General features: G+C 37.1%; 1 protein-coding gene across 9 annotated transcripts in view; it reads left to right on the forward strand.

Annotated features, from left to right (window-relative positions):
* The window catches only part of NEBL (nebulette), a 260,561-nt gene that overhangs the window by 162,925 nt on the left and 79,243 nt on the right, over window positions 1–18,393 (forward strand). For 7 of the 9 annotated variants that reach the window (XR_013945800.1, XR_013945801.1, XR_013945802.1 and 4 more), the window contains 3 exons: window positions 6,452–6,556; window positions 8,706–8,816; window positions 16,274–16,384. The exons of the other annotated variants lie outside the window; for them this stretch is intronic. Coding sequence is in view for 3 of the 7 variants with exons in the window: in XM_080578262.1 (XP_080434388.1) it covers window positions 6,452–6,556; window positions 8,706–8,816; window positions 16,274–16,384 (327 nt within the window). In the remaining 4 variants the exon portion in view is untranslated. The remainder of the gene's footprint in view (window positions 1–6,451; window positions 6,557–8,705; window positions 8,817–16,273; window positions 16,385–18,393) is intronic. 9 annotated transcript variants of the gene reach the window in all.

Here is an 18,393-nt window from a genome sequence, read left to right on the forward strand (position 1 = left end):
CAGCATGTGCCTGTCCAAGGTTCAAATGTAAAAGCACAAATAATAGAAAAGCACAGCCTACTGTGATACCTTAAGTCCACTTAGGCAGTACCACTTGGGCAGTACGAGGCACAGGCCCTAGGAAGGAGTATAAAAAGTGGGTCTCACACAAAGGATGTCTTCCATGAGAATGCGTTGGCTGATTTCACCAGGAAAATGCAGTATTTTTGTTAGTTGTAGCCTAAACCCATGAAGTTTGTTTGGTTAAAACAGAACTGGATGCCGATATACATAACTGTAAGGAAATAGGATAAAAATCAAACAGACTAATTTGATTATTATCTATTTGATTATTATCTAGTCTGTGGTGATAGAAGCTCAAAACTGCTTAGCATATTATTATTGACTTACACATTGTAGGAAAAATCCACTGAAATGCTAGGGTATCTTTAAAAAATATTTAGCTATCAAATTCTTTTCTTAGTTACTGTAGATTTTTGAAACCATAGATCATATATAGATCTTATATAAACATAGTAGATCAGATACAAGGTATTTAAAATTGGAGTACATCCAATTGCTTGAATATAACAATATCCAATTTACCTTAGCAGAAGTGCATTTCTGTGTTCTTCTTGGAGAGCGTGTCTGAAAAGTAGCTTTGTACCTTCATATGAATTGCAATGAGACTGATTGTGCTCCTACACTGAGGATGCTGGATGGCAGCTAAGAAGACATCACTGGAGAGAGTTTTGCCTTAACGAGTGCTCTCCTAATGAAACTGAAAAGTGGGGAACGGTTCATGTTGTGTTGTAATATGGTATTTAGACTCAGGATGTTATTGTTCAAGGTGAATGAGTGTGTTGATTTTATGAGAATAGGACCTAGAGAAACTATATTGTAAAGGATTAGAGAATATGTATCAGATAGAACAGGTAACACAGAAAAACAGTATCCGGGATATGTAGGCATTACAGTGCTGGCTCAAAAGTGTGGCTTGACAAGGTCAAAGCTTCCTCTTTGTCCATGGACCATCTGGTAGTATTTTAATTTTAACAAGAAGATTGCTGAAAGTTATGTAGTACCTTAAGAGAAGCTACCAAAATGGCTTCTTTGTAATCTCAAGCTATTTTAGGAAGCAGTAGAGATTATTAATATTTTCAGTGATGGCTATCTACAAGCTTTCTTTGGGATATGAGTGGCATCTGGCACAGTAAGTGCCTGTTAACTCATGTGAAGGCCAAAATAAAAACAGAGCTGAAGCACTGATCTGACCCAAAATACATATGTTGCTTCAGTGCAATTTGTTTCTAAACATGGTTGCTGATCTTCAAGGCAAAAGCCCCTTGAAAATGCTGAAGAAATATTTGCTTTCATTAAAAATGAATTATTTCTGTACTGTGTACCCATTAGGAGAAATGTTGGCTGTGGCTGTTAATTATCTAATAAATGTAGTGGCTGTGTTTTCTCTGATTTTCTGCAGGGGTTTGGGTGCTAAAGTGAATAACTAAGTTAAGCCAGGTTCCTGAAGCCTGTAATGGTGCAGAGATGTGGGCTCTTGCTGAAAGCTTCTGATGCATTTTGCTTGCGTGTTAGATTTTCATTGAGATATGTAAAGCATAATGGCAAAGTGTCATTAATGCTTTCAAGGCTGTATTAATATGTACTGGTCTAGGACCAATTTAATTTCAAAATGCTCACGATGCTCTGTGTTTAAAAACGGCACACATTCTGGGGCCTTTTTCAGCCTTTGCTGAAATCAGTAGGTGTGTGTTCATTAGCTCAGATAAAATATGAGTATGCCTGGGGAGTGAATTTTTTCTCCCAGAAATTTTTGACTATATTTGGAATTTCTTATGATGAATTAAGTCCTTTACAGCAGGGGTAAGTTCTTCGCCTTGCACGTTTCATTGCAGAGGCCAAAAAGATGGAAGGAGTTTGCATTTGGACTCACTAATGTTCAAAACTTTTTATATATTCTTCCCCCCCCCCCCCCCCCCCCCCCCCAATCTGTTGTTTGTGTGGATGTATCATTGGTGAATATCTGTACATTTTAGCTGTGCAATGTTTTTTGGGGCTTACAGTTTTGGCCCAACATGACCTTGTGACAGCAGCCCTTGTCCTTGCTGGCCACGAGGATGGGTAATTGTCCTTGTCTGTCTGGGAACTTGCCAGCACCGCTCCTCCATCAGAACATAGTGACAGGAGTGCTCATAACTCGAGATACTGCGATTGCATTATGCTCACCCTGCATTCTTTGCAGGCTGACTTTAATTTGGCAATATAATTAAAAAAAAAAAAACACTGTTGTGATGGCATTCCTTAGTGCATGTGTAACTGGCAGGCTTGAGCTGTATATGTAGAGGGAAGCTGGGAAGTGTTTATGTGCTCCTCCTGTTCTTCAGGAAATTCCCATCTTCATTTGAGGTTGGCAGATATTTGTTTTGTGGCTGTGATATCCCTGAATTGTTTCTCCCTAAAGCCATTTCATTTAATCTCCCTCCATTATGCAATTTTATTTCATAGATGCTTTCAAAACTGTCATGTATATTCGATTTCTATGAATTACCTTCCTTTCCAGGCCTTTTCTCTTCCATATTGAAATTGAGCCCATCCATTTGCTTGTATTATTTATATTTTAGTATCTCTTCATCTCTTCTTTGTTTTGATTATGTGCTGTAATATTGTGAATACTATTATAAGCAGAGGTAAATTATTATACAATTAAACAGTCTTTGACCAAACTATCTTAATGCTTTTTGGTAGAGACAGACACTGAGCCTTCTGAAGAGTCTGCTGAATTTCTGTCATGTGTGGCACCAGTGCTTCTTGTCACCTATAGCAAAAAAATACTACTACCTACCATCTAAATGCCCATGTATGGAGGCCACCTTTGCTTTAGCAAAGGAATGCTAAAGAGATATATAATCTGGTATAGAAATAGAATGCCTTTCCTCTGATATCAGTAGGTTTGTGACCTCCTAATTCAGGCTGGAGCTATTCCTCTGTGCTCTCCATTACTAGTCAGAGCCTCTAACTGAGGTGGACTTTGAGGTCCAAACTGCTTTAGTCTAGTAAAATGCTGTGGGGCAATAATACTCTGTGCTTGCCTTCTTATACTTTTCTCTAGATTTCTGTGGCCAAAGAGAGAATTTTGGTAGATCTGTGGCCTGACACAGTTCTTACACGCTTATGAGAGATTATAACTTAAGAAATGAAGGATTGGAAAGGGAATCCTTAGTGGAAAAAACGTTCCCTTTTAGTTTAGCATAAGAGCTAGATAAGAAGGTTCAGACATTTTATTGTTCTTGTGAGCTTAAAGAAGTCTTTGAGAGAAGACAGTTCTGTAATGGATCTTGGCATGATGACGGTCAACATAGTTATGTCAGTGATGTCAAAATGTTAAGAAGTTTTTCCAGTATACTTATATTTAAATGAGATAAACACATGTCCCTGAATACAAAATAAAGGTGGCTTCTTAGATAAGGCTGTTACCACTTGAAGTCTTTTCCTTAGCCCACAGACTCCTCCTGAGTTTGCCCTGTGAAAAAGACTGACAGAGCAGCATGGGCAAGATGAATTTTCCTGGTGAGTCAGGAAGCTTCAGCCTAAAGGCTGGATGACCTTTATTTATAGTTTGATTTTTGTCATATAACATCCATTAAGAAAAAATAAAAAGGTACAATTTGAAACTTACTGTTTTGATGGTTGTCTGGGAATTTTAATCTGCTTTTACTGGTTAGCTGTGCTGCTGGTCAAAGTACTTCGATGATTAATCTGGGAAACGAAAGGGCTCAGGAGAGAGCTATTAAAAATTGGGGCTTTAGTGAGCTATTGGGCTTCAAAAGTATACCAAAAGAGCAGTGGTGGCTCAAGGCCATCGTTTGCAAATTTTTCCTATTATCTGTTCTTTTTTCTAAGGCTTACCAGACCTACTCAACATAAACAGTGTATTTTGTGGTGAAGGATAAGGCACTCACAGGCAAAATTTCCTATTCAGTATTTTAGACATTTGAATATGTAACCCCTAAAATGAATATTATCTTTTCTGCGTATTTCTTCCAGCCATTGTTTATGTTTTGTCATAGCCAAACTCTTTAGCCTCTTCTTTTACTTCATTTACAATAAGTATGCTTTTTAAGTACAGATGTCATGACTACGTTAAACTTGTCTCATTTTGTCTACAGTTTGCCTGACTCTAAGTGATACAAACACTTCTATAGCTAAATGGAGGATGTTGAATTAAAAATGGACACAGATTTTGTTATATGTCCTCTCTAAATGATTCATTTGAACCTGTGTGGGCTACTCTAATAAATATGAGTAATAAAGAAATGACATTACTACTTCATTGCTTTTGGTTATTTTGAAAGCATGATTTTTTACAGTAGAATGGCTTTGATTGTTTCTTCTAGTCTTGTATTCCTCCCGTTATGAGATACCTTAGGAGGCTTTCATGCTTGATTTTTGAATATAATTATTGCTCTGTAATTAAAATGGATGTAATTACAGTCAACTCTCAGTTACCTGTGGGTGATTTGTCTAAGCTGTGAGCAGAAAGGCTCTCCGTCTCCTCTACAGAGTTTCAGTTTTACAGGGGTTCCTACTGAGAACTCAATCAAACCTAACCAGTAGACAGCTCTTTAGATGTCCCGTATCACTTCTTAGACATATCACTGTGAATAACCATAATTCTATGCAGCTCTTTTTCAAGCCATTCATGTTCATAGTCACCCCCCCACCTCATACACACACTTAGAAGTGCATGCATGCATTGCATGCACGTTGACAGTAGGCACCTGCTCATCCTTATCACAAAACTGCAGTTTTTGTGTACTGCTCTATGATTACCTTGGAATACAGTGTCTCACACCCGTGTTACACAAACCGTTGGATTTCTGTGACCCTGAGTGAAATGATGATGCACAGCGATTTTACGCCCTTTACTTTCCAAGCAGTTTTTACTTATAATACTCAATAGTTTACAAAGTAAGATTGCACGATATGGTAACGTGATGTAGATTCTTTCAGCAGTCCAGTTCTGGATAAGAAAACTGGTAATCAAAAATATTTCCTTTGTGATGTTTATATAGTCATCAGTCTGAAAGGACTTTGGCATTTTCTAGTCTGTTATGTGGTAGCCAAAGAGCTTGCATCAGAAAGTTCAGGAGCTGATTCTGTGTAAGCTACCATCTTTCTCATGAATTTTCCAAGTCACTTGCTAGGAATTTAGGCTAGAACTTGTGATATCCACAAAGGATTCATGGAAAGAGGAAATTAAGACTGCATATTTCTGTAATGATCAGGTGCAGATCATGTTGCTTCTGTCAGTGCTTGTCAGCAAGTTGAGATACAAGGTGCTGTTGTGCAGAATGTGAAAATGAGGCTAGAGAAATGATAGCAGATAATAACCAGGATAGCTTAATCCTAAATCATTCAATTTGCATTGAACTAAACTATACTATATAATATATTGTTTAAAGAAAGAAATGTCACTAAAATAATTTAAGACTACTTATTGGGAGTACCTTTAAAACAAAGGAATACACTTGGAAGGTGTCCATTTTTAAAATATATTTAGACCATCTCATCGTATTCACCATCTTTCTCCACACAGTTCTTACATAGTAAAGGTCTCTACACATTCACCATGTTTGTAGACTTTACATTCCTCACAATCTCTAGTACAAACTGTAGCTCTGACTTCTTCAACAGTCCTGTGGTTTTTTTCAGATAACCGCGTAGTGCACCTGCCCCTATTGTTTGTCCAATGGTAGGAAAAATGGGACTTGATGGTGTTTTTAAAAAATAAGCACTTGATTTTTTTGCAAAACACATTGTGGTATTTTGCTTCCAAACTGGTTTTTTTTTATTATTTCTTTTTTTATTTTTTTTTTTTATTGTGCATACACATGACTTATGAAATGGCTTGATTTAAAATTTTCTTTCCTTTTAAAGTGAGTCTGATATTACCTGTATGTCACAGCTGTTGGGGTGCTTTGTAGGCAATGCTTTGGCCGTGGCCTTCTGAATTTGTTAATTTAACTCTCAGGTTCAAAAGGAGGCATTTGATTATGCTATACAGATTCTGGGCTTGCAAGGTCTGTGTTAGAAGCCAGTTTAACAGTTTTATCTTTTGGATCAAGGAGAAAAGCCTTGACTCAACTTTTCTTTAGAAGGATAGAACATCTACGGATAGTGGGGAAAAAATGTGCTGTAGATATAGGGAAAAATTATATCTTTTTCATCTTTAATATTAGAGAATTCTGTGACTTTTACATGCCCTGGTTCTGTGCATGAGAACTGGGTATTTTCCTGTGTGGCTTAATTTGATCCAGCCTGAGATGTTTGCAAGCCACCCAGCATGTTATCCACAAATAAATAAATGAACAAAATAGATTAAATTAAACTAGCTACTTTATTTTTTTCCATTTTAAAGAACAACTAAACTTCTTTTTTCTCCTCTTTGTAGATACACTATAAAGAAGAGTTTGAAAAATCTAAGGGCAAATGCATATTTGTACCTGACACCCCACAGTTAAAACATGTGAAAAGTCTCGGAGCTTTTATTTCTGAGGTAAGACCTAAAAGATTGAAGAATTTTCTTCACTTCTTATTCTTCATAAAGACACTGTGTATGAAGATTATATTTACCAGCAGGGGAAGGATGGCTTATTTCAAAGAATAACTCTGTTTAAAGTTGATGTAATTTAAACCACTATATGTAATTATTGTATAATGTATATGTGAGTAATAATTATTTGTAAGTATACAAAACTTTTATTCCAGAATTCCAAGGTATTTTATTTACGGTCCTGAGGCAGTCATAACTGTGCCATTTTATAGATAGATAAACTGAGGAGCAGGAAAAAGATTTGTTACTCTGCCGTGATGATGTTTGCAAATTACATCTGTGCAGAGGTGCCTTGCTGTGGAGAATTGACAGCCCGACTGTCAAAGAGGAGGAGAGAAGGACCTGTTACTGTATTATCACCCCTGCCCTTCAGCAAGGGAAGTGAGGCACAGATTGCGTAAAGGCCATCTGCAGGTTGCCTGGTACTTGTATGAGTGTACGCATTTATATGCACACCCATTTATGGGTTTTTAGATGTTTGTGTATAAATTGGCATGTGCAAACACTCATATGTTACTGTAGTGGCAAAAAAAAATGGCAGCTTCCAAAATGGTAGAACACAGTTTACTCCCAGCTCTTCATGTCCCAGGTACAAGGTGTCATTGGATTGCATCTCTGATTATTATTATTATTATCTGTAGTTTTGAGAATAGTAGCAGGAGTTTTACTTGACAGTTACTTCTGTTATGGAATTTTTGTTTCTGAGTGATTTGTCTGTCACTGTAACCTTTGGAAGACTTGAATGCCTCATTTGTTTTGCTTCCTTTTATGACTGTAATAAAGGGCTTCCCAAGGTCTGGAGTTATGCAATTTATACATTCTGTATAGTGTTTCTGATATACATCTGTTTGTTGTATGGCTACTTTGAATATAAATGCATCTGGTGAACATTTTTCTTATATTTATCTTCATATTTCTGAGAAAGAGTGGCAACTCCCAAGTGGCATACATGTGATGAAATTAACTTTATGAGAGAGACTGTTGCCGACTGTGTCTGCAAAAGCACAATATAGAGAGGGTATTTATAGAATCTGTCAGATACTGAAGCTACTGCTAATAATTAGTCAAAGATTTAGAGTCATAAGGATATTTCAAAACTAAAAAAAAGTGTGTTCCATATTATCTCGTTGTGCACTCTTGCCTATTGCAGCTAGATGTTTTACTTAAATGCAATAATATGATGGATGGTTTATCTTGTAAATTACTGACCTCTAGTGTCCCATAACCTGTTTCTGCAAAACTTGAACACTTCTGAAATTCTCTCTTAGCAGCAAACATAGCCCTTTGTTTTTGGAAACATCAACAAATGTTATAGCAGATTATTGATATATGTAACATGTACAGGAAACTAGTCTCTGATAAATAGAGCACAGGAAGCTCAAGACATTAGGCAGTATCATTTAATATATCTTTGATATATATATGAATACTTCTACAGCAATAACTGACATGGTTTTTAAAATTTGAAAAACTTAGATCTGAAGCAAAGCCTCACAGATTTTGAACTATTCTGACTGTTCTCAAAAGGCCCTTTTGTGAAGTATTGCTAGTGCTGAACACTGAAGAAAGCACAGGAGAAATAGAAATGAATTTAAAATTGAGTCTGTAACATGAGAAGATTAAATAGAAATGATGACAATTATGCTATCTTCAATGTTCCTGTCTTTTCCACTTATATTTAACTGCTAGTACATAGTAATTGGTAAAATATTGTTCTATTGACAATTCACTGCTCCCATTCCAAAAATTCAGAAAAGAGAATGAGAAAATAATAGTTTTTTTTTTTGAAACGATTTAGTAAAATGTAGAAAAAAAATCTGCTTTGCCTTATTTATTACTTCCCCCCTCAAATGCTAATTTAATTAGCAGGTACTTTGTATCTTTGTATTGATTTCTGAATTAGATACATCCACTTAAAGTAGTTTAAAACTGTTATTTAAGAAAATGTTTTTGCTTGACAGTTTATAAGACAACATTAGATTTTTCCAGTTCTAATGTTCTTGGTGCCATTTTGTTTAATAGGAAAAATATCTAGTATGATTACTGTATCTGACAACTTTTTCATTGTGTGTCACCTTTTTCTCCCCTGCAGGTGAAGTACAAAGGAGCTGCTAAGAAAGACCTTTCCAACTCTCTTTATCAGCAGATGCCAGCCACAATCGACAGTGTGTTTGCAAAAGAATTAACTCAGCTTCAGAGCAAGGTGCAATTTTAAAATCATAAATATGATTTGTATATTAATTGTGGGACAGAATATAACCAATTTGTGCAATGCTTTTGAATGGATACTCGATCACCTTCTTGATTTATCAGGGTGGGTTTATCATCCAGAGTTTATCATCATAACTGCTTAACTTCAAGAACTACTCAATTCTAAAATGTTGACAATCTGACCAATTATGTTTACTAAATATAAGTTTAAAAATGGGCAGTCATCAGTCAAAAAAATCCATTAGCAACTCATAAATGCACTAAAGAATTACTGAATTCAGTGATGTTGCATTGTGTTTATGGAATATACAAATGGTATATAATAGCTATTTCAACTTAAGTGTTGTGTTAACTTTTAAAAATGTTTGAAGTGGAAAAAAAAGTGAAAAAAAAAACCAAAAAACTTTACATTTAATGACTTTTAAAGTCACTCAGTGGTAACAGGAAAATATTTCTGGTGTCATTAATCATTCACATACCACCACTGACAACAAATTCCATAGAATTAAAAATATAAAGTCAAGTGTATTTAACATAGCATAAAACACGCAATCAGTAAAATAGTAGTCCAGGGGCTTAAAAATGTAATACCCTTAAAGTAGGCTGAGGACCCTTAGCTTCCATTGATCTTGGTGGAATTTTGAGTATTAAGTATGTGTAATATGAATGAAGATGTAGATTTTGATTCTTATTCATGGCAGTTACAACTGATAGACCGTCATGGTTCTCATGCACCAAGCATCTCAATGTTGTTCTCATTCGGCCTTCTCCTCTCTTAAACTATATATAGTTTAATACAGCAAGTCTGTGAAATGAACATATTCCTAAAACCATACTATTGATACTGACCTGGGGAACTATAGGCCTGTCAGCCTGACCTCGGTGCCACGAAAGGTGATGGAACAAGTCATCTTAAATGCAATCATGCAATTTATCCGGGACCAACGGGGATAAGGTCCAGTCAGCATGGATTCATGAGAGGCAAGTCCTGCCTGACCAACCTCATCTCCTTCTCTGACTGGGTAATCTGACAGTTGGATGAGGGGAAGCCTGTTGACGTAGTCTACCTAGACTTCAGCAAGGTCTTTGTCTTGGTCTCCCATGGTATTCTCCTGGAGAAGCTGGCAGCCCATGGCTTGGACAGGTACACGCTTTGCTGTGTTAAAAAACTGGCTGGACAGCCGGCCCCAGAGAGTGGTGGTGAATGGAGTGAAATCCAGCTGGCAACTGGTCACCAGTGGTGTTCCCCAGGGGTCGGTGTTGGGGCCCATCCTGTTTAACATCTTTGTTGATAACTTGAATGAGGGAATTGAGTGTACCCTCGGTAAGTTTGCAGATGATACCAAGCTGGGGGGAAGTGTCGATCTGCTGGAGGGTAAGAAGGCCCTGCAGTGGGACCTGGACAGGATGGGTCAATGGGCAGAGGCCAATGGGATGAGGTTCAGCATGGCTAAGTTCTGGGTCCTGCACTTTGGCCACAACAACCCCATGCAGTGCTACAGGCTTGGGGCAGAGCAGCTGGAAAGCTGGGCAGAGGAAATGGATCTGGGGGTGCTAATTGATGCTCGCCTGAACATGAGCCGGCAGTATGCCCAGATGGTCAAGAAGGCCAACGGCATCTTGGCTTGTACCAGGAATAGTGTAGCCAGCAGGACCAGGGAGGTGATTGTTCCCCTGTATGCTGCTCTGGTGAGGCCAGAGTACTTTGGGCCCCTCAGTACAGGAAGGACATCGAGGCCCTGTATTGTGTCCAGAGAAGGGCTACGAAGCTGGTGAAGGGCCTGGAACACATCCGATGAGGAGCGGCTGAGGAAACTGGGGTTGTTTAGTCTAGAGAAGAGGAGGCTCAAAGGTGACCTTATCGCTCTCTACAACTACCTGAAAGATGTGGGGAGCTAGGGGTTGGTCTCTTCTTGCAGATAACTAGTGATAGGACTAGAGGGAATGGCCTCAAGTTGTGCCAGGGGAGGTTTAGGTTAGAAATTAGGAGACATTTCTTCTCAGAAAGAGTAGTCAGGCATTGGAACGGGTTGCCCCGGAAAGTGATGGCGTCACCGAACCTGGGGGGGGCAGCGTTCAAGGAAACTGGCGCTTAGTGACATGGTTTAGTTGGTGATGGTTGGACCAGATGATCTTGGAGGTCTCTTCCAACCTTAATGATTCTATGATTCTATCTCAATATTCATTCTATTTAATATTTTTTTTCCCCCAAACAAGGGAAAATATAACAAAAGAAAACACTGAAATCTCAGGACAGCTTGTAGAGGAATGATTAGATTTAAAACAATGTTAAGGTTATAATAAGTAAACATAATAACATAAAGTATTTTACTTTTCATAGTTTGAAATGGAACATATACGTACGTATTGACTTTAAAGCAACATAGTAGCTGAAATAACATTAGTGTCACATTTCATTGTAAAGTGAATGATTAAAAGAATTACAGTAGAAATAAACTGGGAATTAAACTTTTATAACATTTTAAAACAGTTAGCTTGATTTATAAAACATTAGTTTACTAGTCTGTGATGGGATTTACTCCTGGATTAATTCCAAATGTGTACATTCTACTTTAGTTTACGCAAATGAGGTTAATTAACATCAGTGATGTGGCAGAAAAGATAAATAACTGAGACTGAAAATGAAAGTATTTGATTCATGGAAAAAACTTATAAGGAACAGACCAACATTTTCATTTGATATATTTGAAGCTTTTCTACAATCATCCAACAGTCACAGAGAAACAAATATGCATATAGGATGAGTTATATTAAAGTAGAACTTTTTCCTGTAAAATTCATTCCATCCCTGTAGGAATAGATGCATTATAAATCATAATCTACCATAAAACTTAAAGATACGCTGACACATTTTTCCAACTTGTGGTTACTGTTGCAATGGACCTGAATTTAATGCTACTTTGAGAGAGATCCTAGGGGATTTTCTAGTGGAAAATCTTCTCTACAGTATTCAAATCTAATCCATATTGTGCCTATCACTGCGGTACCTAAGTAGCTAATACAAGGATTTCAAATTTCATCTGGGTCAGGATATCGTAGAGAGGATTTCTGCTGCATCCTTCTTGCCAGGAGTGTAGATTTACAGGTCACCGATTCAGCAAGGGGAGACCAAGAGTACCCCACAGGGAGCAGAGGGAGCACAGCACTGGTTGGCCTCTGTGACAGCCCTCTTGCAACAAGGCCCCTACAAGCCCAGAACTGCAGTCTCTTTCTCAGTTGTAATAAGCAGATTTTAAATAGGTGCTTATTTCCTGAGATGAGAAAAATGTGGCTCCATGTCCTCCTTCCCGTTCCTGTTAGAACAAGTTTACACCTTTGACTCCCTCTTCATGCTCCTTGGATGCAAGGCTGGGCTTGAGTGCCTTTGTATCCAGACATCACAGGTGCTCTCTTGCTCTGTGGTACCATGTTCTTGGCAGGGCCTGTGGCCTCATCTGCCAAGCAGGTGTGCCAGGACTTGAGGATCACAGGGCAGAAGAAAGAGAACACCACTGACTCCCCTGCTGCTGTCTGCTGGCATGGGACTGCAGATGCTGCTCCGCTTCTGCCCCATGACTTCCTACACAGATGTGTGTTTGGCAAATGGTCTCATGGATGTTTGGCCCTGAAATGGTGCTGCAGTACTGCCACTGCCCAGCAGCTCCATTTTCAGCCTACCTCGATCTAGGCCAATTTATGAATTTTATACACTATTTCAGATCACACTGATGATTCAGGCACTTAGGGTCAACCAGGGAAATTTCCTTTTTTTCTGACAAGAGGTTATGCCCTGCCTGCAGCTGCCTTTTGCTGTTGACTCCAAAACAGATTGCTGTAGCACCACTTGTGTAGCAATTGCCATTGACATCAGCAGAGAGAGGACTTCATTCTGTGGGATTGCAGCCATACAGTGTGAACCGATGCTTGCAGGACCTTACCATAGGGAGAGTACATTGCCCTGGTAGCTCTGGTTTTTCTCCTGAGGAGCTTTCTCCCCATGTTTGCTGTATGGATTCATTCTTAGTTCCTTTTTCAAGATGTACAGGAAAGACTAAAACAAGACAGCCTCCGCTGACTTTTATGTAAAGCCCATGTTTGCTCTTCTGTGTTTTACATAAAGCTGGCATGAGGATAGGAAAAAATATTCATAGAGATGGAAACCCATGCAGGTTTTGGACGAAAAATAATGACACTATTTATGGGAAAAGTGTTTCAGGAGAATGAAAAGGAAGTTTCATAGCCCCACATACTTGGGTGGCTTTTATCAGTTTCATGCTTTCCCTTAACAGAGAAAATTTGACTGTAATAATCTAAATGGCTTTCTTGAGGGTGAGATTTTCCTTCCTCTCTCTTTTTTTCATAGCTATTCCCAGGGTAAGCCAGAGAGAGAATCTTTCTCCCCATGCATGAGTTCACCTTCCTTGCCAGCCTGCAAAACTCTCACCCCAATTTCCCTGTTCTCTGAAAAAAAAAAAAAGCCAAAAAAAAAAAAAAGACTCATCTTGATTTTCCTGAGAGGAAACTGACATTTTCTAGAAAAATTGCAACCTTCCTGTGGAAAATATTTCTGAAGAAAATTTTCAGACCAATGCTAGCTTTGCGTCAAGTGTTTCTCCTGTCTGAACACCAGTATACTGAGTTCTTCCTGGAATTTTTTTTTATGAGTTGTCACAAACAATGATAAAAATATTTAACATTCCTTGGGAGGGAAAAAAATATTGAAAAAAAAAAGGTGTGCTTCATCATTTTATTTCTGCCATAAGAAGAGATTGCAGTGTTTCTCTTATCTGAAAGGAGTAATCTAACACAAACTGAAGGCAGTTTAATTTTCCTTTGCACAGTGCAATATCTCAAATAGTAACGATATGTTACTCAATGCTCAATAGCATTTTCTGTTTGTTTTTAAAGATGATAAACCAAATGAATCTTAAGGAATATTTTCAGCTTCTTACTTGTGGACAGATTCCTTCTTTTATGTTCAAATGTACTTTTTTTTTTTTTAGTATGATAAAGCTGTTTTTATGGTTTACTTCATCATTTACAATCATACTGTGTTATGACCACATATGGTGAGTCAGAGTTAAGTTAAAAGAGCATAAAACCTTCCTTAATTCACCTTTGTATTCGCACACTGGTGTGCAAGAGAGAGAAGAAAAATAAAAAATGAGTAGTTACAAATCAGTTCAAACTGAAGTCATACCTAAATAATGGAATTACTGGAATTATTAAATATACCACTCCAGAGCAGAGGTTACATGAGTGACCTGTTATTGATCTCTGTGGAGTACTTTTTCATATGTGTATTTGATAAATAAAATTTCAAGCCTGGAAACTCAGTATGAAGTGTGAAATAAATAGTAACATAAAACAGTAGTTCTAAGAATATTGATGAAATAATCCTCATAAATATTTTTGCATATTTGCTTGGAACTGATTTACAAATTTGGGAATGTTTCTGCACAACTGTCCAAGACTAAACTAGACAGTTATTTAACTCGGCAGAATCTGTGATTCTTTCAAGGTTCCAAAGTCAGTTAACCAGATTAGAGTGAAAAGATTAGGAAGGATGTGGCTGTGAAATAGTGAATCAGGTATTCCTACATCAAGCTAAAGAAACAGCCTTATTTTTCCAAGACAGTGGAAAGTCGATTGCAATTTCTGTTAGTTTTCTTGTGGTGGGAGTTGATTGCTTTTGATTTTTGATGTCTTGGTTTCATGGCTCATACACCAACATAAAAATGTAGATGTCAAACGAGCAACGTGACAATGTATTGCAGTATCTGTAAATTACAGAATTTCAGAAACAAATAAAACGTCTGGGTTGGCTTCTCAGAATGGGAAGCATCTTAAAAGTGACCATATGAAATGTGGAAAGTAGCAAAAACATTTTTGTGGTATATGTTTATATTGTTACTATACTTTTGCAGCTGATCATTCATTTGTGATTCTTCCATCTTGTTAAGGATCATTTACTTTGCCAGTTGCAAAGCATAATTGATATAGGGAGGTTATAGACATTTTGTTTGTTTCAATTTAAGTTGTATGTCTTTCCCCAGAGACCTGATCGTGTTGGATTTGCACTGTGTAAGGAGATGGCACATTTTAAGCTTCCTAATTTGATACTTTCACTCGTATAGTAGCGGTGTAAATTAAACTCGAACAAATAACAAAAAACAAAAAAACAACAACCAGCCAACCAACCAAAACCAAACAAACCAACAAACAAAACAAAAAACTAAAAATACCACCAAGCAACCCTTTTTGTCTTAATCTCTTGGTATATATATCATCGTGTAATCTGAGATAGAGCAGATACTAATATATTGCCTCAGGCACCCTGATCTGTGACTCAGATGCAATCTTGCAGCCTTAAACATAAACAGATATGACATTTTCTCACAGTTCTAGTATCCTGTCCTAAAAGAGTGCAAATCACCACAATTAAGACTTCCCTGTCTCAAAACTTTCACAGTATTCTTTTATTGCTACTGAGGATTTTAGTTTCAAATCCTTCTCCTCCTGATCAGCTTTCAATCTTATTTAGTATTTGCTGTTTTCTTGGGGATTATTTTAATGCTTGCTCCTGAGAGCTCTATTAGAAAATGAATTTTCTCGCTGCTTGCTGCTTCTTCAGGCATCTAAACCTGGAGAATTTTCTTAATGTAAGCCTAAAAGCTTATGACAAGTCTAAGTGCAACATCAGCTTTTCAGGCAGTTCCACTATGTGAGTGTGTGTGTATGTAAGCATAGCAGAGTACAGTACAGGGATATCTGGATGAATGCCCAACACTGAGCTCAGTTTCTATTGTAAAAATAAATTTGTTTATAAACTCACAATCCAATTCAATTTTCCTTTACCATGATGACAATTGAATGTAAATATTATTTTTCTTTGTGAACCTGGGGGCTAGTCCAAATGTGTATTGTGCTAGTAATTTCCTAACAGTGGAGGAAATTGATGTTTGAGCTATGAGTATTTCATGTAAACCTGTTCACTTACAAGGCATACACAAAATCTTTTTTTTTTTCCTGAACACAGGAAAAAAATGAAACCTGAGTAAATACTTATTTAGCTGATAGATTCAAGTATGCTTTAAGGGAAAAAAAAGTTTTCCCTTATGCTACTCTCTGGGCTGTCTTCTCACCTTGTTAAGGTTAATGTTCTGTTTCTGTATGTGTATATTTATTTTTTTTCCTCCTGCCTACTCATACCTCTGTTGCAATAGTAGACTTAGAGAAATCTCTCTGCTGACTGTGCCTCATGTGTCTCTGTTTTGGGCAGAAGCTGCTATTGTTTTAGGGTTCTGGTTCCATTAAGGAGCTTAATAATTTATTACATTTCTTCCTGAATACAGGCACACTACAATGCTAGGTTTAGTCCAGCTCATGATATTATACCTCCTCTACTGAGGTCACTACAGTATGATGTTGTTTTTTTTTTTTTTTCAGGTACTGTATAAACAAAAATATGATGCTGAGAAAGGAACTTCAGATTACGCACATATGAAGGAGCCTCCGGATATTAAGCATGCCATGGAAGTCAATAAACACCAGAGTGATGTAAGTACTCCCCCATCTGAAATCAGTTGATTTGTTTTGAGTAGATACATCTAGTGTAGCTAACTGGTATGAGCTGAGCATGGAATATTTTCATATTTCATTAGTTCATTTTTCTTTACGTATGTGCTCTTAAGTATTTTGGGACACAATGTGTTCATAAAATATGCTATGAGTAATGCCCTGCGACTTATGATAAAGTGCATTGGAAGGTCATTTTTAACAATTAATAGTTATTTTTATTGTTATTAAATATTGCTGATACCAATTTGAAATAAAATTAAAAAAGAGATTTTCTGAATTAATGTGTACTTGTACTTTAAAACCGTATAAAGGTCTTTGTTTGCATGAACAGCAGTATGGCTTCAGTGTCTTACACTTTTTTTAATAACATTTAGATTTTTTTTAATAACATTTCTGTTTAGAGGAGAAAAGGGGGCTATTTCTGCACTGCTATTGCACACTTTTATGCACGCGAATTACATTGTTCCCACCTCATGAATACATACCCAAGTGAGCTCCAAAGAACAATTTCAGACTGATTTTGCAGAATCTGATCCAGAGAGTTGTGTTTGATGCATGGTTCTAGCTTATGCCATTGACCAAAGTGTTTATCTTAGTTTACTTAAGTAATTTACAAATAAATTAGATTGTCTAGCTATATATTTTAGTTTTTTTATTTTCCATTATTTAAAAAACAAACAAACAAACAAAACCTGCTTGTTATCTTCTTGAAGTTCTCTATGTTTTCACAGTATAAAAGCCTAATAATAGTTTTTCTTTTTTTTTTTTATTATTAAAGTCAGTTTTGATTTTTGTGGTCTTTTATGCTGTGCTCTATTTGTACAAATACAAATTTGAAGAAAAATATATGTTAGTCTTAGGTTTTGTATAAGTTCACTTATGAGAAAAGTAAATTTTAAGGGCCTCAAAGCCACTAAAAACAGCTGACACCTATAAAGTTGAACATAACCTTCAAAGTTACGATCAATTTCTATTTTGCTTAGGCAACAAAGTCAAGGCAGGTAAGTATATGATTTTATGACTCTCTTGTTTCTCAGACAAATGGGACATTTGTTTGCTTCTAATAATATAGAAAATGAAGCTTAGGTTTTCATTTTGAATTATCTTAAATTTACCCTATCTTCCATACTGAGAGTGTAACAAACACTCATAGGTTATGCAGGCTGAAAGCTAAATGTCAATGTTAGATGTATGTCCATGTGTGCAGAACCTTGACAGCTGGCTGCTGATTAAAAGGCTGCTGGAAAACTTCAGGGAAGCATTAGGTTTGAAGAATAACTTTTTCTTCTGCTGGGAAATACCTGAGCTGGAACTCCCAGAAGTGATTTGCAACCTGCCTTGATTACAGAATTCCCTCTTCCTGTCAAATTCTGGCCATCTCTGCTGCTAGAAGCATCAGGGTATCAGACTGACAGAGGATGTGAGCTGGGAATGTGAACTTCCCTCCACATAAGCATGAGTTTGTTTTTACCTAACCCTAGGAATGATTGCAGACTATTAGGGAAGGAAATAACGTTGGGAAGAGAGGCGGGAATCCCTCTCAGAGTAGTTAGTGGGACCAAGAGGGATGTGAGATTAGTTTTGGAATCAAATTCATCATGGTCTGTGGATTAGTGTGCTAGTGCAAAACCCATTCCCCTTCTACAGCTGTACATCACCTGCTAACAGAAGGAGAGCAGGGTACAGATGTGAGAGTAAATTAAGTTCAGTTGTTTCATCTTCTTTCGCCCTTAAAGCAAGCAAAAAAGGAAATGAAGGCAAACATAGGAGGAAAGGATATTGTGATAAATGAGAACTTTTAACAGCATGTTAAAAATAATGAAAATCCATGATGGAAGGTGTTTTCAGCCTGAACAAGCGTAAAAAATGTAAGCAAACAAAACCTCCAAATCCAACATAAAACTCTAACCAGTTAGTTTCATCTGTTTAAGAAAAGATTCTTTCTGGATGCTCAAAGGGAGCTTTAGTGCAATGGGGATATATCTGTA

This window comes from Anser brachyrhynchus, assembly GCF_964034855.1.
Source record: "Anser brachyrhynchus genome assembly, chromosome: 2".
NCBI lineage: Eukaryota > Metazoa > Chordata > Aves > Anseriformes > Anatidae > Anser > Anser brachyrhynchus.